Genomic DNA, 22,314 nt, shown 5'->3' on the forward strand with positions numbered 1-22,314 from the left:
AATGAAACACTAACTGCTTGAATTACTGTGTACTCTACTAAGCATTAACACAATGCTAACACTCAGCCATGGAGCACAGCTTGTCTGGTTTATTCTGTGCATTAATTCTAATAGAGGAAGCTTCTATTTACTAAGGAAGATAAGAAGGGAGGATGCCACGCATGTAATATGACCAACTTAGCGCTGCAAGAAAAATTACCTTTGTGTTTTTTCACTTTGCATTCACAACTTTATTTACGGTTCTCTTAACTTTTCTTTGCATTTAATTTTCTTGAGTCTGGTTTTTAAGTTCTCATTTTTAGTCGCTCACTTGCTCACTTTAATTGCGGAAGAATTAAGTGTAGCTGGCAAGCTTCATTTATTTAATGAGAGGAGTTTCTAACTCATGGAGCCACAGGTACAGAGCTAGGCTGCTGCAATGTGACCCTCATAAACCAGAATCTCATGCACCTGAAACTCAGCTGCATCCCAGAAGCCACGACTGAGTCTGGGTTTTGCTGGAGCTTGTTCTGTCCTCAGCTGTGCCAGCTGATTATCTCAGGACTGAGGAGCTGAAATGGCTCAGTGTGCAGGTACCACCTGCCAGCCTCTCTCACTGACTATTCAAACAAGCACTACCAGCTTTCCAGATGGATCCTGTCAGCAACTTTTTTGTGGAATTAAACAGCCAGTTTCCAAAGCAGGGCAGCCCAGCAGACGGGAGCTGCTGTCCTGCTGCACTGGTGCTTGTCTTTTGCAGGCAGTGAACTCTTTTTTCCCTCTATTATAAGGCCTATATAGAGTTGCAGAGTACTCTGGCAAGCTCTTAAGCTGAGAGATAAGCAGCGTGCTGAAGTTGCAAACCCACCCAAGTGAGGTTTGCTGCCAAGTTTAAATTTTTTTCCTCGCTGCAGACGCTGAGCTGGTGAATGCCAGGCGAGTGTTTTACAGTGCATTACCTTGGTGCACGTGCGGGGATCTGGCAGCGGCGTTTCCTCTCGGAGGCTGCTCGCAGGGAGCAGGTGGTGGCAGCCTCTCAGCTGGAACACCTGCTCTGTCACAGGGCACTCAGAATGGGGAGAGCCCCACTCAGCAGCTGCAGAGCTGCCTCCCTTCCCTGCACAGGATCACTGCAGGGCAGGGGCGTCCAACACACCAAAACCAGGGTCTTCTCCAACCCAGCCTGGGGGAGATGAGAGACAAAAGGAAGCAAGGCTGAGGTGGGGGAAGGTGTCCTGGCTTGATCAGCTGGTGACTGGGACAGGCAGGCAACTACCCCTGTTTATGGGACCGAAAAATCTGACCCAGAAGGCCTGTTAATGGTTTTGGAAAACCATGTTTGCTTGAATTGATGTGAAAATAATTTGTCCTTGATAGGTTCATATGTGGAAAAAGTCCACCTTTTTCCTTTAAAGCTAGCGAAAGAGAAATAAACATGCGTATATCTCCTAAAAATAAAAATCTTTATTAGTCCTTTGAAGAAAGTATGACGGTCTTAGTGTATAGCTTTGACTGTGTCTTTTGTTTGATTTTGTTTTTTGCCACAAGCAAAGTTATTTGAAAGATGTCAGATGAATAGCTTCTTTTATTCACTTTCATTTCCCTTTCAATCTGATTTTGTTCCATCCTGGGATGGTCGTTCAAGTGAAGAGTATTTGTGCATTTGCACTTAAACACGCACATAAACAAAATGGATTATTGGGAAAACACACAGGCTTGCTACCTGTGTGACAAGAGGAGCAGGGCATCTGCACTTCAGTACTTCAGCAGTGTGTGCAGAGACTTTGGCAAGGCAGTGGTGAAGTTCACTTAGGGCTGGGATTACCAACAGACATGCAGTATTTGATAGGAAGCTTGATTTGGGGAAAGGGTACTTTAAGCTGGCATGGTTAAGAATGTTTCAGTCTGTAAAAGTATGCTTGTTTAAGCAGTACAGATAGGGTGTAGAGCCTTTCCTTGACTGTATAGACATTGATTTATTTTTTTCTCTTCACTCTTCCCCTCTTCTTTTAAAATTGCCTCTTTTGGAGATAAAAATTTGCATTCCGGGCTTCAGGCCAAACTGTTTTAACAGACAAGTTATATAGTCCCTAGAAAGTAGTCTTTTATGATGGAAACACTGATAGATCCCCCACTTTGGCAAGCTAAGAGATCCATCTACCATAATAAAAGTAAGTAAGAAGACCAACTGGCACTGGAAAAAAGTTTATTTTTTTTAAGAGAGTCATAACTAACACAGAATCTGTTAAAATAATTGCACTTTTCTCTATCATCTGAATTTCTTAAATGTAATAATCCCACTTAGGAAAAATAAACATTAGAAGAATGATTAGGTTGCGTTTGTTCCTTTATAACGTTGACAGCTCAGCTACAGTAATTTTTGTTACTACAGTGTCTGTACTACTGGCTCCTTCTCCAGCATGTGTGTCCTATAAATCAATAAATCAGATCAGGTTCTCTCCTCCTGGGTGGTGAACTAGTCTGTCTGGCTAAAAGATGTGTTGTCAGAGTACATGGAATTCATTCTGGAAGGTGTGAAACGTTTAAAGTGAGAGTTTGCTCTTTTTCTTTTTGCTAATATTGAAATAGAAATACCTCACCCTTTCTTCTTTTAATGGGGAAATATAGCTAAGACTGTATCAGGCTAGATTATTCTGTTTCATTTCAAAAGTCCACATATTTTTAGTATTTTTTTGATTTTCGAACAGCTGTATGTGCTCCCTTCACCAGTACTTTTATCCTATTTATGTTTTAGAACAACCCTCTCAACCAGAAATCTTACATCAAGCAAAACTCTTAGAAACAGAGAAGCTACAAATGGTAAGAGCAGCATTCTCCCTCACAGTTATGTTCCCAACAGCTGCCTGCAGTCCCTTTAGAGCCCAGACAGAGGTGATGGCTCAGAGGGGTGAATGAACCACCTGTCTGTGAGTCTGTAGCTGAGCACAGAGCAGTTCCTTGCCACTACTCTATTTATTCCTGCCTGATCTGCAATCAAGGGCCACCCTGATCTTAGACCCACTGCCAAATCGTACCTCACTGATTCGATGTGCCGTATTTAAGAAAAGCAGTTAAGGATAAGCATTTGAACTTCCTAGAACTTTAGACCCAAAATGGTGTAAGTGAAACGAGAATTATGTCAAAGCCTAGTGAGAAAGCAGGTGGCTGGTTGCTGTGTGTTTTGCAGCTCGGGGAGTGCGTTTCCAGGGACAGCTATCCCGAGGGCAACGTGACGTGGTACAGGAACGGGAGAGCTCTGCAGCCCGTGGATGGTGGTATGTTCTGGGAATGGCAGTGCCCCTGCATCCACACAGGGGTGTTTGCATGCAGTGTTTATAAGGGTGGCTCTGCCTTATTCTAATGTGTTCTTGCTTTGAGAAAAGCTGCTCGTATGGAAAGATGCAGCTGGAGGGAGATGTTCAGGCCTTTCGGAGTAGCCAAGCTACACCACGTAATCTTTCTCTTTTAGTTCCAGTTTTAAATACACATCGTGGGGAGGAGAATTTACTATATTAATGATATCCCCAAGCTATTTTTGAGCCTATGTAACTAATAGAAACCTGTATCTAATTTCCAGCTTCTTAAAAGGTATTAACTGTCTCATTTTCATACCTGTCCAATATTGTGTATTGGACCACACAGACCATCATATTATACAACTAATTATTTTGCAGGATATGTAAGGATAACTATTTTTTTCCCTTCTTTTCAACTTTGACAGACCAATAGGGCTACAATATTTTTCCTTCCTTATAAATTAGAGAATAATTAAAAAATAAATTTCATCCTAATTTTTTTGCCATCATTTTTGAGGCTTTCTTTCTGTCTTACAAATTAGACTGATTTGTATTAAAGACCCCACCATTTTGCAACTAGTTTTTTGTTTGGATTTGGTTTAAAATATTGGGTAGGTTAGGAGTATGTTGTTGTTAAAATGTTCCTGGTACACTTCAGTGGCAGTACTAGAGGAAAGGTGTATAATCTCTTGGGTAGCATGTATGTTTGCAGCCTGTTCTCAAATGCAGAACAAGCAACAGCATACGGAAAAAGGTTTCAAATTCTGTGTGTGACACTGAAACATTATTTCCTTTTCAGTTGTAGTCATAAATTTGCAAAAGATAGTGGACAGAACAACCGGGCTCTTCACCATGACATCGTCTCTTCAGTACATGCCAACAAAGGAAGATGTAAATGCCAAGTTCTCTTGCATTGTGACTTACTATGGACCTTCTGGCCAGAAAACAATACAGTCTGAACCAGTTGTCTTCGATGTTCACTGTAAGTTATCAAAAAGCATCTTTTGCTGGACAAAGTCTACCTCCAGGGCAGGGGAAAGCAAAATCAGAAACAGTTTACAAAATTAGAGAGTGCTTGGCTATTGAAATGGTTTATTCAAAACTGATTTGCATCAAGAAGGTCTGAGTACATTGCCAAGGTAATTTTTATTATCTTCAGATTTGCCTGAGATTTCATTTTTCCTAGCAATGGAATAATGAATATCAAGATTTCATTGACAAGAGAAAAGTGATAGCTATAAAAAGCTACAGTGAAATAGGCTTTTGAGAATGTTAAGAGAAGTTATAGGGGTTGATAAAAGTGATTCTGTGCCCCCTGACATATGCAGTAAATACACAATACAGTTTTTAGTAAACTCAAATATTTTTCATCTTTTTGGAGTCAGCACCAAGCAGTTAATGCTGGCTGTCTACCTTTCACAAAATGCTTCTCTACAGCTGTAAGATGTAGTGTTTTACATTTAAAATGTATAATTTGAATATTGGTAGACTTCTAAGTAAAGAATTTGTGCAAATAATTGCTTCTAACTGGACTGAATCCTAAAGCAGCTTCCTTACTGTGTTACTGATGGATGTGGAAATCACAATGTTCCTTTGAATAAACAAAACAGGCTGTTGGCAAGGAAAGATCAGAGGAGGTGGCAGCACTTAGAGACCAGGGGAAGAGACATTTCAAAGTTGTGTAAAATGGCACTTCTGAAGGACTGTAGAAGGCAGCAGGTCACAGCAGGATGTAGAGGAACAGGAGACAGACAGTATGTACAGTTGAGTATTACCTCTCTGCACACTTCTGGTACCTTATCTTGTAAAAGATGAGTCCCTGTTTTGGGAATCATAGGGTCTAAGTGTACAGTCCAGCATCTATGTCCTAGCAATGTGCTGTATAGCAGCTGTGTAATCCAGCTGCAAACAAAGACAACAAGGCACTCAATTTATCCCAGTAGTGTGGGTGCAGCACTGCCTGGAAAACAAAAGCCATGGGCTGGAAGTGCCATGTGTGTTCTGCCTAGGCAATAGCTGCTTTTCCTCTACAGGTAAAGTTTGTTGAGCCGCAGGGTAGGGGATCTTTTGACCTTGATCAAATAAAACCAAACCTTGGAGCAGCTGGTCTTTGCTTTTATTTGAAGTCAGAGTTGTCTTTTTACCAGCTCTTTCTCCAGAGTGACAACCAGCACAACTAAAGGTGAAGAAAACCTCTGGGAAACCTCTGGGACTGCTGTTACCCATGGGAATACCATAGGCATTTCACCTATCCCATCAATTTGAAGCTAGAGAAATTTCTTTTTCTTTTTTTTTTTTTTTTTGTTTTGTTTTGCTTTATAAAGCTGGGTACCAAATTTCACTGTGGTTTTTTTCTGTCGTTTGTGGAGCCCCATGACCATGCTGTGCGTGGCAGATGTTCCCAGGAAAGAAATGTAAGGACCAGAAAGCATTTGTTGCTATTACTTGCCAAGAGATGCTGTGCTGTCCTTATTTCCCCTCTGCTCTCATGCACTTCACCTGTTGAGGGGTAGGGCTGTTCCAGATTTCTGTGGTGTGTGTACTACATGCACTTGCAAGTAAGAATTAGCCAATATGAAGGGAAAAAAAAGCCTGTGTGGCTCTGGGATGGTCACTGGCCACGTGTAGTGTGCCCTCTGTGTAAAGATTTAATGTTTGATAAACTAGCTCTTCTAGTTCTGGTCTAGTAAAACAGAATTTAATTAATTCCAGCAGTGTGTCGCTAATTAGCAAATACTGGGAGGCAGGCACATTCTTCAGTACTGGAGAGGCCTCAGGTATGAACTTTGGCTTTGGAGTGTTGAGTTACAGAATTTTCTTTCTGAGTATTCTCATCTGCTGTAACTTCAGTTCTTTACTCTGCATAAATGCATCTCCAAATTAATTAATTTATGAAATTCTTCATTAATAGATGTCCAAGCTTCAAGAGATGCATTTCATGACTGCTGTTAGTTGATTATAATGACCCATCTGATTTGGTTTTGCTTTTTTAGTTTAGTTCAGTGTTCCTAATTAGTTCCTCAATAACTGTGATTTTTTTAAATGAGTCAAATATAATGCAGATTTAAAAACTGGAAGACTCAGCTCTTAAGAGATGGAAGTCTTTCAGCCTTTTTTTATTTTAGATTGACTGTCAAAACTGATATTTTGCATCCCTAAAGCAACAGAACCAAATCATAAAGACCTGCTGCTCATTCCTTGAAACTTATCCATTTCTCCTAAAGAAATGGGGAGAGCATGATTAAAATTATGCCTTCAGAAGATTTTTTTTTAAAGATTTGTCTATTCAGTCAGGATCTAAGAAATGTTTTGGTTTGTTTTGGTTTTTTACTTTATCTTTTGCATTGAGTTAGTGCAGTCTTTAGTGCTCAAGTGTTTAATAGTTCATATCCTGAAAGGAGCCAGCCACTGTAACCTAGTATGAGAAGAAGAGTGAATTAGCTCTTGCTGTGTTGGATGTTGCTTGGATTAGGATAATTTAGCTCAGCTAGCAGCAGTTACATGCCTGCTTTTGCAGCTGCAAGCAAAGAAGCTTCTGAAAGCAAGGAGTGATGGGAGAGGAGTCTTGGAGCTGGACATTTAGATATTATCTCAGATATTTGATCATCTAGGCTCCAGTTATGTAGGGTTCTGCTCAGCATTAATCAGTGTAAAAAGATAATGTTTGTCAGGCAGGCTTCCCAGTCATGCCCTGCTGTTAGGTGTCTGTTTTGTTATGGATAAACTGCTTTACATAACAGATTAGAGTCAAGGACACTTCACACTCAGGCTGCTTCCAGCACTGGTGTTTTCCTTGAAATGGCACAGTGGCTGGGGCAGCCCTTGGATAGCAGCATTCATTTACTAAATGGCTGCCTTTTGGTGCTGGCTCCTGCAATTTTGCTGTTGTAGAAAGCAGAATCTCATATTGCAAAAGTACCAAGTAAGATGGGCCAAGTCAGGCATGTGTGCCTCTGAGAAGCAAGAGGTGCCTTCACCAGGCTGCTCCTGTTTCTTAGTGAAAGCAGGGGAGTACATTATTCACCAAGCACCACTCTGCATGGCACTGGGCACCATCTTCCTGTTCTCAGGCTGCCCTTGGAAGAATGGCTTCTTCATCTTAGACAACAGTTAAAGTGGACTTTACTTCTGTATGTTTAGGGGTTTTTTTTAGTTTAGCAAATTAAATTAAAATTTGGTCTTGGTTGATTACTGTAGATAGAAGGATAGGATATTTCTAGAGAAAAGCCTGGTGGTTTGCAAGAATATAACTTTTGTTTAACTGTGTCCATTTTTAATCCAGTTCTGTTTATCTCTATGGGAAAAGAAAATGTTCTAAATTAAAGTCTTACTCTTTATTAATTCCTCCCATTTCAGTCTCAAGACAAATCCTAAGCAATTCCAGGATATATCTAAATATTCTTTTTGATGTAACATTCTTTACCTTAATGTCATATCTTTATGATATGACATTCTTTACCTTAACATAAACTTGACAGATGGAAAAGCATGTTGCAGCAGCCCCTGACACTGAGTTTTTTGGCCCAGCAGCTACCAAGAGGGGCATGCATGGCATTCCTGGCCAGCTATCTCATTGCATCTCTTGTATTCCATACCAGCAGGGATGCTGGACTTCCCTTTTCCAAGCAGGCAAAGTTGTGCTTCAGCTCTGGAGGTGCTGAGGTGGAAGCTTGTTTGGTCACGTGTGGTGCTTCCATGGGGAGGGAGGGAGGCTCTGAAGGAGGGAGGCTGTGGCAGGTTGGAATCCAGCCCTGTCCTGCCCTGGGGAGGGCGAGGGGTTGGGCTGTGTTGGGCCTCTCAGGGCGCAGCCCCACGTTGGGCGCCAAAATATTGGAATATGATCCCAATATTACCAGGTAGATTGTGCCTGGGCTCATCTGACCCTTGCTGCTCGGCCAAAGGCAGCAACTGTGGTGTTTCACCTCAGAGACACTTTTGGCTGGCTGGATGCTGCAGCTGGGCACTGAAACAAACCCAGGCTTGTAGAAACTCAGTTTACCTCAGGTGGAAGGGCTTCAGGCTAGGGTGAAGAGGAAAAGGAGACTGATTCCGTCAGAGGGTTAATATCCAGAATTTTATTCCATGGTCACAGAGGTCTGAATCTTGGTAACAGCTCCAACAGAATGCTGAGCACATGGTCCTGACTCAATTTCAGCCCAGGGACAGGGGGAGGGGAAGGGACAGGTGAGGCACCAACCAGGTGGGAGGAGGAGGGTCTCAGGGGACAAGGGACAGGCCAATGATCCCAGGCCTGAATTGCATCCTTTGAACGTGACCAACCACACGATGGCCTTGCTGGAATGCTAAAACTGATTGACAGCCTAGCAGGGGGTGAGGGGGAAGGGGAAGAGCGGTATTGGCACACCTGGGAAAGGACTGGGAAGTCTAAAACCGGAAATTGCAACACACTGCAACACAGGGCTGCAGTGGAAGGCAGCTCCTGGTGCTGAGGAACCCCACTGCAGGAGACAGACGTGAGGAGTGCCTGCAGGGTGGGAGGGCTGTACAGCGCACGCTTCACTAAACGCACAAAATCACCTGTCAGCCAGGGCTTTCTCTGCTGGGGAGGCTTTTTTAGTGTCTAATAAGGTGTGCTGTGCTGTATCTTAATGCACGACTGGCATCTTTGATGGAATTTTATTTATCCTTTGATATTAAAATAGTGAGAGTTATCTGCCCATATTATTTTAATTTCATTCATTTTACTTTGTTTTCTACAAATTATGTTTAGGCCTCTGCTTAGAAATAATAGCATCTGCTAAAGAAAACTCTGCTTTAAAAAAATTATGAAAGTAAAATGTAAGTTATAGTTCAACTTCAGTGAACATGACAGAAGTATGTTACATTTAGTGTTCTGTTGACTATGCTAAGGGTCCTATTATGTTCACCAGATTTATCTTTCTGAAAGCCTGTAGTGATCAGCATATAGAATAGGCTGAATGTGGTTGCTTAGTTCATATTTATTTCTTTTTAATGCCAGAAGGCTATTATCTAGTACTAATACACAGCGTTGAGAGCTTCAGTTGTTTTTCTGATTGCTGCGGTCCCCCAAATAGGGAATTTCACAGAGGACAAGTTAATCCCTCATAATGAAATCACACCATGAAATGGTTCATACTAATCAGGATTTCTTTTGCTTTAAAGCACACAACATAGTTGTAATCATTGCTGTTTCAGTTACAGGTATTTTGGAGAATAAAAATGAATTTTATGTCATATGAGTTCTTTGCACTTAATTGGCAAGAATACAGAAAGTGTGATTAGCTTCAAGTTCTTTTATAAAAAGATCTACACATGCAAATATTTTCAGCTGCAGGATGATAAAATTGCATTTTCTTGGGCAATGAGTATCATATGCATAGTGCTGCTGTATGATTACGCTGAAGCTATTAAATATGTACATTATTTTCACAGACCCAACAGAGAAGGTGACTATTCAAGTGCTGCCACAAAGCAGTACCATTAAAGAGGGTGATAACATCACTCTGAAGTGCTCAGGAAATGGCAACCCTCCTCCACAGGAGTTCCTGTTTTACATTCCAGTAAGTCCTGCCTTGCTGTCGCTGCCTAGTGAAATATTCTGTATCATTCCTTCCTGCAGACATTGCTACATGTCAGTGTCTACGTGGTTTTGCAACAAATGAAGAAAGGAATTTGATGAGAAACACTGAAGATAGACATTGGCCATTATATCACACTCTGAGAACACCTCACCTCAATTGCCAAAATACTTTTGAAAAAACTCTCCTTCCCCCCAGCCCACCCACATTTTTCAGGAGTTTAGACCTACTAAAAATTACAAGGTTTTACTTCTCATCATCAGGTATTTTATTAAACAGTTTTGATTACAGCAGTTTTGATCTTGAAGAAAACCATCTCATCTGGTGTCATAACACAGATTCAGCAGTGAAAGTACATCAAATTAATTCAGCTATTTTTTGGACTTTCACAAATTACTCTTTGTGCAATTTCTTTTCTTCAGTTAATTGTTTGGTGGCATAACAACACAAAAAATAATGTGTGTGACAGCACAGAACAACAAATCTGTAAATTGCTTAAGACAGAGACTGAGAAAAATAAAGGCTTTGTTACCATTAATCTTCTTAGTGCTGGTGAAATCCACAGACAGATGTGGCTTTATATTCTAAGACTCCTGGTCCTTGTTCCCATGTCCTGCTTCCCACTCCTGTTTTATATGCCTTATTTGTTCCTGCTGCAGCTCTGAGCAGAGCTGCTCTTGCGAGAAGCCAAAAGAAGTGGTGTCCTTTCAGATATTTCAAACCCAGCATGTCACCCTCTGAACACAATCCTCACTACTCTGGAATCCTGGCATGTTTGAATTGTTGGAGAGAGCAAGGGGAGCTAGGAGCTGAAGTCCTTATCTCAGAACAGCCATTTAGATTCAGTGAGTCATCCTAGAAAGTCACTAAATGCCAGTGAAAAAGTGTCTGGTATCTCTCCTTGCTCTGCTATCACAGTGAGTGAGCTAAACACCCGAGTTTGTCTTATCTGTGGGCTCCCTGCTGCCTGATACTGGTCTTTCCTCTCAAGGAGAGTTGCAGTGGGTGATCTCTTTGAAAGGCTCACAGGTATTATAAATCTCTTTCTGGATTCAGAGATAGGAATTAGGGTATCATTCTATGCTTGTTTCAAAGCTGATCTAAGTCAGTAATCAGGGGGAAATTGGGGAACTGGACAGCCATAAAGCAGCATTTGCTGGCTAATTCAAAACACCAGTGTGCTTGTGCTGTTCAAAAACATGCAAAGCAGTACAATTCAGTTCGTGATTTGTCCTAAGCTACATATATCAGAACCACACTTAGAAACATAATTTCTTTTGTGTTTTGATTTCTGCAATTACTGTTAGTAGACTGGTTTTTTTTGGCTAAACTTTTAAATTTTGTATTGTAACATCCTCTTAAAATGAGTTAGTCATGCAATTAAAAGAGTAAGCCCTTCATTTTTAAAAATGTTTTTTAAAATAATGTTATCATGCAGGAAGTAAATGTTACTTTAACTAATAGGTAATTACAGTTGAATGATGCTGTGTCTATATGTGCTTTGGAATATTTCACCATCCTTATAATTAAAAAAAATCCTCAACAAAAATCAGTGGGTTTAGCAGGCCCATGTACAGTAAATGTCTTGTTTTCCACTCGCAGGGAGAAACAGAAGGTATAAGAAGCTCAGATACTTACATAATGACAGATGTGAGACGAAATGCAACAGGAGAATACAAGTGCTCTCTGACTGACAAAAGCATGATGGACTCGACCACCATCACTGTGCACTGTAAGTAATTGCATTTTTCACTCCTAGGCAGGATTCAAGCTGATCTTGGACCTCCTGGGATGGTTTCTCTGCTTTGTGTATGCAGCTTAGTGCAGTTACCTACAGGTGAAGTGTTGGTTTGAAGGGGTGTCCAGACATTTCTATTTATTCTAATGTATTTCTGTTTGAAAATCTTGACTTTCTCAATTCATTGGCTGGATAGTTTCACTTCCCATAATTTTGGATAGTGTTTGGTTCTATTACACTGTCACATACGGTGAGAATTTTGTTATTTTATCTTTTGCTCGTGTGAACGTATCTAGGGCAAATTACTTACTTCCAGCTGTGCCTTAGAATGTAGACAAACATGGAAGCTAATCCACAAGAATATCACTGAAGGTCATTCTTCATGGTAAAGTTCCCATTCCCTCAATGAGGTTAATGTGTAAGGAGCCTAGAAAAGAAACTTAGGAAGTTGTTATGTTCACATTGGAAAGGTTGGGGTTTTTTACTTTTTCCAGCATCGTGAGAGCTACAGAGCTCAGTAATTTTTCTTTAGCTGGATACTGTTTAGTCACACTATCAGCAATACTTCCAAAACAGCCATTGAACTGATTGAACCATTGAAGCAATAGTTACTTTTGATCACTTTATGCAGAAGTCAAGAGCAAGAACTCTTTCAAACTCTGCTATACTATCACAGGCTGTTAAATAGGGCTCACACCAGGGATAGAAGTTTTCCCCTAAAAACATTGATTGTCTGTTGTCTTCACAGTATCATCAGTAGTTGACAGGTTCAGAGGGATCTGAAGGATAATGAAGTTTAAAGGCTTCCACTGTAGTTATATTTTACATTAAAACAAACTTCATGTTTCTATACTTGGTTTTGAAATTTTTTTTGTCTTGGAAGAGGTATGTGCATAATATATCGGTGATTATTGATTAATTACACTACACATGATTAACTACGCTATTATATTTCATTAATATTTTGCCTTTAATAAATCATCCATTGTTACCCTGCCCACCTGTTCTGTTTGCCAAGAGTTGGGCATGTAAAACCTGAAAAGGGCTCTGTGCTGCTGCCTCTTCACTGCTGGATAGCAAAGGTTCCTTTGCTCTGGTATAACCGACCCTTTGATTTTTCTCCGAGTCTATTACATGTCTACTTTTGCTTTCATAAATAATTACTCTAAAAAATGGCTTTCTCAGCTCCAACTTATTTTTAACAAGCCAATTTTCCTGTGTCTTCTATTTTGTCTGCACATTCAAAGAGCTTTGCTATGCCAGAGAAACATGTAATTTCTAGACATGAATCTTCCCAGTGCTGGCAGCTAATGCAGCTACTCAGAACTCAGAGCTGCACTCCAGTACCCTAGTCCTTCACTTTACTTAGGGTTCATTTTGTTTTTTTCTAAAACACCTCTATCTGCAATAAAGCCTTTTTTTTAAAAGAGGTGCAGTGGCCTGGAATAGTTCTGTAATTCCTAAATGTCCAGACCATGCACCATCCTTAAGGTACTTCATTGTCTTCTCTGATGCTGGTCTAAAGCATTTCTGCAGTTTGTCCTTCAGATACTACTTACTAATGCTTATCAAATCCTACTTTTTCTCCCTCTTTTGTTCTATTGCTCACCTTTTATATGGATGAATATTCCTCTCTGTGGTGGCACACTAAAAAAACATTGGTTAGGAGTCAGGGCTTTTCATTTCTTCACATCCAATCTCAGCATTTTAGATTTTTTTATTTTCTTTTAAAAAAACCCAATCACAAGCACAACAAAAAGTAGGCAATATAATAATATTAATTAAAATAAATTTAAGATAATTAATTATTATATTTAAATTAATTTAAAAGTAATTTAAATTGGAGAAACTATTTATAGTAATTTGTTAAATTTCAACTGTAGTGTCTTTTCCCAAATGAATTTTAATGAGCATTATAATGTCACTGATTTCTTTTGGTGACCAGGTAGGGAAAGCTTCTTGCTGGTATCAAAAAACATTATTATGCCATAATCCTCAAATATATTTTGTAGAGAATACCAAGCTCCATTTTTCCAAGTTGACTGTAAATGATGAGACTTACAGAATGCTGAAAATTGACATTAAAGCATCAGAGTTACCCGTAATGCTTAGGGAAATTATTCATGAAGGAAATTGAGGGGGGATGAAAGATTCCCTGCCTTATCCATGGAACATAAAAGACAGACTGTACAACCTGAGCTCTTGCCTTTCAGAGCAGGATCTGTGCAGCCAGGTCCCAATTTAAAGTCCAGCAGAGCTGAGTGCTCATGGTTGGCATGATTTGTCCCTCTACAGAGGCAGCAGCAGAGCAGGATGGATGTTGTGGATTTGTGGTTTTTCACAGAGGTTGTAAATTCTCTGCCAGATTTGTTCCTTCAGTGAGTTTGCCCAGGGTCAGATGAGCAAAACTGGCAGGCAGGGGACTTGGTCAGGAGCTGTTTACAGCCACTCACAGAGGTGTGGAAGAACACCCTGAGTGAGGCAAGGAAAGCACCCAGCAGCAGAGGACAGATGTATCTTCCCTCAGCTATAAAGAAGCAACTCTTCCAACCCAGAGTGCCCTTTCATTATCTGTTGCTGTGGGGATTTGAGCACCTTGGTCTAGTGTTGGTGTTCCTGGCCATGGCAGAGGGGTTGGGAGCAGAGGATCTTTTAGATCTCTTCCAGCCCAAGCATTCTATGATTCTGTAATTGTTTCTGCACATAAAACCTAGTGTGGAGTAAGTAGGTCTGTGGAACTTCCTCTTTGTGATGCTTTCCTTTCTGCTAAAATGTGTTCTGCAAACCATCCAGTAAATTTAAGGTCTTAGGAGTATAGCATTTGTATTTCTCTGTAGGTATTTTTATAGCCTTGTCTTGTCTTTCAGTAAAGCTACTGAAAATACAGGGGAAGTCACCTTTTGAATGCTGCATGGAAAAATCTATTCTCACATACTAGGAGAAGTTCCAGTTGTCTGCTAGTTTATTTATGGAGTTCAGACAACAAAGAGGTGCCTGCACCGCTTTCCCAAATGCAGCCCAGTATTCCATCAGAGGCCTCCTTTAAATGCTGGGAGTCTGTCCTAGATGTGCCACAGCTTCCAAACAGAAATGTGTGCTCCAGTCTTGCGCACATTAATTCCATACCTCCCTCACATGATGTGGTGATACGTGCAGAATGCACTGTTTGTCTCTTCCCTGCCCTACTTGGTATGCAAAGGCAGCACTGAAATCAATGCAAGACTTCAAATGAGACCACAGTAAGAGCTAGCATATATTGAAAATGGTGCCTGATGAGGAGCTTGTTTCTGAAGAACATTTCAAAGCCAAATGTGAGATGTACAGAAAATTATCTCGGAAAAGTTTTTCTGTCAATGGAGACAAAAATTTGGTTTTGATAGTCTTCTATATGCAAGAAAATGTTTTCTCCTCATACTTCTGTACCAAAGTGAGATTATTTATTAAGTAGAGAGGTTAAGGTAACTACATCACATTACTTTGTGGACCTTACAGATAAACTGGCAGAAAATTAAGCTAAATCAAGTTGTTCACATAGAGCTTCTAGAGGGGATCCTATGTTAAACAGCAGCTTAATTCTGTCTTGCCTTATAAGTCATACGAATACTGCTCTGAGTTATGTAGCTCATCTCATACCCTCTACATTTTCCTGAACTGCTGTCGCAACCAAGACTGGTGTTGGAGGGATTGTAGTCCCAGCTGCAGCACACAAAGGGGCCAGCAGGGCACAGTCAGTCTACCCTGGAGGAAAACTGGGCTGAAGGATTGCTCTGGGCTCAGTGTCAGTCTTGTCTGAGATGAAGGCAAAAACTTCCATGAATTTTTGCTTCCTTTGGCAAATATGAGAGGAATGCCTTATGAATGGCCTTTGGTGATCTCTTAGGTTTGAGGTGCTATCTTGCTTCGAAGAACAAAAAGTTTTAAGTATGTGTAGAAAGAAATTCTTGAGGGGAAAAAAATAATAGCCTTGTCTTCAACCACCCCTCTGCCCTGATGGAATGTGTTTTAGAAGAAACATATCCCATACACTATTGAAATCTGTGTACTGCTCACTGGAGGAGTCTTGTTATTTTATTTCTTTTTTTTTTTTCTTCTGGAAGCCACAAGAGAATTGTTGGGTTCCATTTACTGGTTTCAGGAGGGAGGATAGGAAATCCCCATAGGAATACAGAAACAAGATGCCATTTTATCTCATCAAGATTTTTGACTCATTCACAGATGAAAGTGCATTTTTTGTGACCTCTCAGAAAAGTCATTGGGCTTGTAACACAGATAATAATGCTTGCAGACCAGTAGTACAGGCCGAGCCCTAGTTGTTCCCTCAAGTTCCACCTTTAATTATGATGGTGCTCCCAGGGCAACCACTGACTGACGCCAGTAGTGAAGTTCACTGTTTTGTTAAGGAAAACTCACTTTCCTCCACTGTTATTTTTGTTTCAAGCTTTTTTTAAGCTCTGCTTAAAAGCCAAAAGGAGGCTTTGCAGCCCCTTTCCAGCAAGTACTGTATTTGAGATGAAGTCATGTGTGCTTTTGACTGCATGTGTTTGTGTGTGTGCACGCATCTGTGATAGTCATTCACTCAGGCAGCTTGGCTCACAAGCAAGGCACTGTCAGAGGGGAAGCAAAATAAAGATGGGCAAACTCTGCTTTTCTTTCACTGTAGGATTAATTTTTTTTAAAAAACGACCAGCCCACCAAATCCTTAAACTAAGAAAAATCCAGAGCAGTGTTCCCTGATGTTTCTGTCACTGGCTCTCACCCTGCCTTGTGTCAAACACAGCTGTCTCTGACTACAATTTCCCTTGAGCTTAAATATGTCAGGCAGAGCTTGGACTCTTTTTCGAGGTACACAGAAGTGGCATTTTAAGTCACAAATGAAAACAAATAAAGGGCTTCATGTGCAGTTCCCCAACCCTGTAATTTAGACTTCTCACCCCTTCAGTCAGTATCATGTCTCATACACCTCTTTGACCTTCTTCATCCCCTTCAGATTCTGAGGGTGAAAATCCTCTAGTTTTATCACACCAAAGAAAGGCACCCCTTGACCCTTGCTGCTCTCTCCACAATTACTATGTAGGATAACCTGTCCCCACCTGCACTAGTCCTCCCCTGAAGATGCATTTCTGGCCCATAGTAAGCTACCCTCACAGCATTCTGTGCATCCCTTTCTGAGATGCACATACTGTTATGTGAAGTACTTCTTCAGCTTCTTCTGCCTACTGTGCCATTCTTTCAGCAGAACAAGGTGAAAAATATGTATCCATTTGTCTAGTGATTAGTGAGGTTTTGCTTTTCCTTTTAGCCTATAATTACAGCAAAAATATGAATGTTCTGCAATGCCTGTTTTTAGAATAATTCTCTCATCTCCCTTCCTTGTAAAATTGACTTGAATTTTATTGAAGAAATGAAATCTTGAATTTAATGAGTGCAATTAGTCACATTTTCTTTTCTTGATAAGCCTCTGAAATGGGCCAGGCTTTCTGAGATTAACTTTTTACAAATGTTCGTTCTATCCCAGATCTGGATTTGCAGCTCACTCCTAGTGGAGAAGTCACAAAACAGATTGGAGAGGCCCTGCCTGTGTCATGCACAATTTCTTCTAGCAGAAATGCAACTGTGTTTTGGATAAAGGTCAGTAATTCATCTATTTCACACTCCATCTGGGTGTTCACCTCTTTATGTTACTGCTGCTACTTCAGTGTTTTGGAAAGAAGGAAGGAAGGAAGTAAGTTGTTCATTGGGCTTTTTAAAGAATATTGTTAAAATGGGTCTTACGCATGTGGTTAAAATGGGATCTACTCACATTGATGACTGAAAATCAGTTACTGTAATTATCAGCTCAGCTTCCAAATGGGGAGAATTAAGTCATATTGTAACACAAATACAACTTCTGTGAAATGGTCTATACAAGGCCCTTTGAGAATAAGGTTCTTCTAAGAAGAAAAGCCCATTTGGAAGAATTTTGGTGCATTTTTTTGGAGGTTCGTTTGATCTTGGTTCTGATAAACATAACAAAAGGGCAAGGGTTGAAAGGTTAGATGGTGAAAAATGTAGCTATTGAAGAGTTGGCTTTATACAAAACCTGTAGTGCTTGAAACTTATAGTAATGATGCTTAATGGTTGTTTATGAGCATATATTGATCTCATAAGCCTGGCCTAGAGGAGAGTTACTTGTGTCTCAAATGTTTTATCACTCATGGTCTTGGCCAAACTACTAGAAAAGCTCAGAGCTAATAACTGATCGCATCTCTGCTCTTGATTTAAAAGCAAAATTGTTCAAGAAGAAAGGAGATGGCTTCTATAAATCTCCATTGGTTTCCACTTTTCCTGTTGTATATTCAAATGTACTTATTAATGGGGAAACAGCTTAAAAAAGTGAGGCTCTAATTTTCCAAAGCATGTGAAAATTTCTGTTGATAGTAGTCATTAAGGAATTAATTTATTGTGAGTCCATTTCTGTCATTTCTAACTCCTGAATTTATCAGGACAATACCAGAATGCAAACAAGTCCATCATTTTCAAGTCTTCAGTATCAAGATGCTGGAAACTATGTCTGTGAAACTGCTCTACAGGAGGTCGAAGGGCTGAGGAAAAGACAGACACTTAAACTTATTGTGGAAGGTGAGCAAGCAGATAGTTGCAATTACTAATTGTTATTTTCAAATAAAATCTTTAACTGCAATACTGTTCTTGTAGGAAAACCTCAAATCAAAATGACCAAGAAAACCAACACCAATAAAATGTCTAAGACAATTATCTGCCATGTGGAAGGTTTCCCCAAGCCAGCAGTGCAGTGGACAGTTACGGGCAGCGGAAGCATCCTAAATAAAGCAAGTATCTTTCTTATTACTTTATTCACCAAAAAGTACTGTGTAGGAAGTGAAAATTAAAATCAAGGAACATTTTTGAGGTAGTGAGATTGAAGAAAAGTCTTTTTTGTTTATTTAGGAGAAGGTTAAGTGGTAGCTGTAGCTACATGTACTTACATGGACGATTTTTTTATGATAAAGCCTTTTTGAGTAGAAGAGGTGATAGCAAAGGCTGGCTACAAGCTGAAGCTGGAAGCAAAAAGAAAAGGTTACAAATGAAATATGCATTTTTTAAATGAAGGTACTTAGTCGTTTTATCTGGGTAATGTGCTGATTTTGCCATTGCATAAAGAATTTGCAAATAATGATGGAATTGTAGAACTTACATTAGAAAGCAAATGGGTACTTCATGTAGGCATTAACTGAGTGAAATGTAATGAAATTTGGCATGTGTGAATCAGAAGTTACATTCATTATAGTTCCTTATGTGCTTTCCAGCTTTTTTCCTAGTATTTAGAGTTGTTTTTGTTATATTTTGTTATATAGATGGTTATATCTGTTGTTTCTCAGTGGAAACAGAACAATTATGCATTCATCCTGAGGAATAAATAAGAAGAACTCATATATAGCAGGGAAAATACCTGGAAAATATGCAAACTGAAGTATTTTTATATGGATTACCAAATCCCATGAAAAGCATTGCCAGATTTTGCCTTAGCAGGAAAAATAAATGAGACCTCTCTACAGTCAGTGGCTGGAAGGAGAATGTACAGTGCTCCTGTAGATTCCATTACATTTCATTAGGTTTTGCTTTGAGCTCACAGAAATCATGTGTGGCTGACAAAATTGGTCCATTTACTTGTAGATATAGGACAGGAACAGTCTTGAAGCTATATAAATGATTGCAAATCATTTTTCTCTAGGTGTTGCATTATTCCAAGAATGATGTGCAGCAAATTTAAGGAACAACACATTGATATTACAGTACAGATACTATAGGTGCTACTAGACACACATGGATTGGCAAAGTAATGCTTAATGGGGAAATAGCTTGGAAAACTGGAAACTGGAAAACTTGGAAAAATTCTTCCCCTTAGTGTGGCATAAATGAGAAACAGCAAGATGGAAAAAATTATACCTTAGAAGTTTGAAATTTTAAGAATTTTTTTACTTGGAATATTTTTTTAAATACTTGAATTAAAAGCAAATACAGAATGTTGTTAATTTTTCAGAAAAAAACTTTTTTATCATTGGTCTTACAGCACACACTATCTATAACTGGATATTTTGGCTAACTTTTTGTTTCAAATATTCACATTATCATTTCATAAAACAATGTAGTATTTCTCTTGCTATTGTTTGGAAAACTGAAATATAAGTTGAAAGTTATTTCCCTCTGACCATTTTCACTGTGTAATACAAGTAATGCATGTATTGTTCTTTGTGTTTTTAAATGATACTAATCTTCATTTTTCACCTTTTCAGACAGAGGAGACAAAATATGTTAATGGGAAATTTTCCAGTAAAATTGTAATTGCTCCTGAGGAAAATGTAACTTTAACTTGCATTGCAGAAAATGAGCTAGAAAGGACTGTGACCTCCATGAACGTCTCTGCTAGTGAGTGTCCTCTAAAGATAATTTCCTTAAAGTTACAGTTTCTCGTAAAGTACCCATACATCACACTCAAATGAAGAGTAGGACTGCATAGTAATGTTAACACTAAGATATTTAACCTTTTTGTCTTAAGTCAAGCAATTGTAAATCCACTGTGGATCAGTAGTACATAAAATTTATTGATAGCTTTCTACAATAAGTCACTTAGTCTTCATGACTTTCTTGGCTAGCTACAAAAGTAAAAAATATTACAAAATAATAGTACAGCATAATAGTGCAGAATACTGCAAAGTAATACTTCATTTACAAGACAGAGATATTTATTTATTACAAAATTAACAGTATCTCTTAGTCTATAAATTACAGTTTATTGGTATGACTTGAGTCCCAAGAGAAATCAGCCATACTGGGCTTCAATAATATATAATGATGAAAGGTAGTGAGAAGCTATGGAAAGGTAGGATAGAAATTCTCAGTCAGAAATATTTCTGACTTGAATATTACAGGTTTAGAGTAGGATTCTTCTAATGTATATAGTATAATTACAAAGAAAAGGCTTCTATTTAAAGATGGGATTAAATATCTTGTTTGGAAAACACTGTTCCAGTCTCTGTCATTGCTGTAGATAGGTAATTGAAGGTGATTTTTAGATCTGTGTTGTCTTTAATTCAATTTTAACATTTTTCATTTCAGTAAGTATTCCAGAATATGATGAGCCAGAGGACAGAGGTGGTATGTATGGTTTCCTCTCTCTTTTTTTTATTCCTTTTTTTAACTTTCTAATCCCTTTTTCTGTTTCTGGTGAAATTCTTTAGAAATGTTGCAATGCTTTACTTTTTCATAGGTCATCTCATTAACTTTTCTTCTTTGCTTCAGATGACAATAGTGAAAAGGTTAATGACCAGGCAAAGCTAATAGTGGGAATCGTGGTCGGTCTTCTGCTGGTTGCTCTGATTGCAGGTGTTGTCTACTGGCTCTATGTGAAGAAATCAAAGTAAGAAGTTTTTGAAAACTTTATACTAAGCTGGGAAAAGAACTGTGATAAGAAGAGATGTGTGTTTACTTGTTTTCCTTCCTCTAGAGCATTCCAGTTTTCTGGAGTGGGGAAAAGCTATTACAGAAGGTGCACTTGATAGCAAAAGGAAACTTGGTACCTCTGGTTGGCTTGTCCTAATGCTTAATGGGACTCATCTCCTGGAGGTGGGGTTCTGAGATTTCATAGATCATAGTAGTAGTGAGGTCCTGTTTCCTGACAGCCAAGTCTATGCTGGCTCTTGCATTTAGATATAGTACTTAATTGTGGAACTTGATGTGTGGAAGTCTGTCTGGCTGTACTGGGGCCAGAAACTGCCTTCATTTAGAAATTGGCTACCTTGTTTCCTTTGAAAATGGAATAACACGCAGAATAAGACTCAACCATCTCAGGGAGAAGAGAGATCCCTAAATTTTTCTTTGACGTTTCTTAAATAAAATTTGTAAAAATAGAGCTTCTGTTGCTGAAAAAATCTAGGAGCTCTCATCCCAGTCCAGGTTTTACACATCGTAGGCATAGAACAGCATTTTCCATTTTCAACTTTCTTCCTTGTCACAGAGGCTGACTTCTGAAAATAGATGGGAAGGTGTCAAGAAGTGACCGTGTTGCTCCATCCTTTTGAGGCTGGCTGTTGCTGTGTGCCCCATCTGGTCTTGCCCCCTTACCTTTATCTCCAGGGAGAGCTGGGGCAGTCAGGAGCAGCCTTGCTTTCTGACAGCTCTCACAGCTGCTTCTGGGCAGGGGAGGTGAAGTGGCTGTGCATAACCTGCTCCAATCAGTGCAGGTGTAAAAGCAGCCTTAAAGTTCACTTGGCTTTAGTATGATCTTCCATTAAAATTGAATCAGATGAAATCTAAAATATACCAGTGGGATTTTACTGTGAACAAATGTGTTTTCACTGATGTGAAAGTGCAACAAGGAATTCTCCATCTGCTAAGAAATGCTCTTTTTTTTTTGATAATACATAAAGACTTTGGCTCAACCATAACTGATCAGGTTTTTGAAGTTTTCCAAATATAGAATTGTTATAAATTACCCATGCACAGAACCACACTCAGATACTATAGAGGGGTTTTTTGGTTTTTTCCCAAAGCTTACGGGTTTTTTTGTGAAATATTAAAAATAACAACATAGTGCTCTTCCTCCCACACTTTGCTACTGTTGCAATAATGTCTAAGATAACTTTGTCATTCCTTTTCGAATGTGTGAATGTGGAGTCATGAAACTGTGGTACGTTGCTTTGGGTTTCTTTGGATGAGGTGGTTTGAGGGCAGAGAAGGTAAAATA

The 22,314-nt window shown here is 39.4% G+C and overlaps 1 protein-coding gene across 1 annotated transcript in view; it reads left to right on the forward strand.

Annotated features, from left to right (window-relative positions):
• ALCAM (activated leukocyte cell adhesion molecule) overlaps nucleotides 1-22,314 on the forward strand; it is a 115,889-nt gene that overhangs the window by 84,066 nt on the left and 9,509 nt on the right. The window contains exons 4-14 of the mRNA XM_059466090.1: nucleotides 2,735-2,799; nucleotides 3,167-3,254; nucleotides 4,075-4,257; nucleotides 9,690-9,817; nucleotides 11,438-11,567; nucleotides 17,089-17,201; nucleotides 18,056-18,191; nucleotides 18,267-18,404; nucleotides 19,869-19,997; nucleotides 20,688-20,726; nucleotides 20,871-20,988. Coding sequence (XP_059322073.1) covers nucleotides 2,735-2,799; nucleotides 3,167-3,254; nucleotides 4,075-4,257; nucleotides 9,690-9,817; nucleotides 11,438-11,567; nucleotides 17,089-17,201; nucleotides 18,056-18,191; nucleotides 18,267-18,404; nucleotides 19,869-19,997; nucleotides 20,688-20,726; nucleotides 20,871-20,988 — 1,267 coding nt within the window. The remainder of the gene's footprint in view (nucleotides 1-2,734; nucleotides 2,800-3,166; nucleotides 3,255-4,074; nucleotides 4,258-9,689; nucleotides 9,818-11,437; nucleotides 11,568-17,088; nucleotides 17,202-18,055; nucleotides 18,192-18,266; nucleotides 18,405-19,868; nucleotides 19,998-20,687; nucleotides 20,727-20,870; nucleotides 20,989-22,314) is intronic.

The sequence above is a fragment of the Ammospiza nelsoni genome, chromosome 2, assembly GCF_027579445.1.
Source record: "Ammospiza nelsoni isolate bAmmNel1 chromosome 2, bAmmNel1.pri, whole genome shotgun sequence".
Classification (NCBI taxonomy): Eukaryota; Metazoa; Chordata; class Aves; order Passeriformes; family Passerellidae; genus Ammospiza; species Ammospiza nelsoni.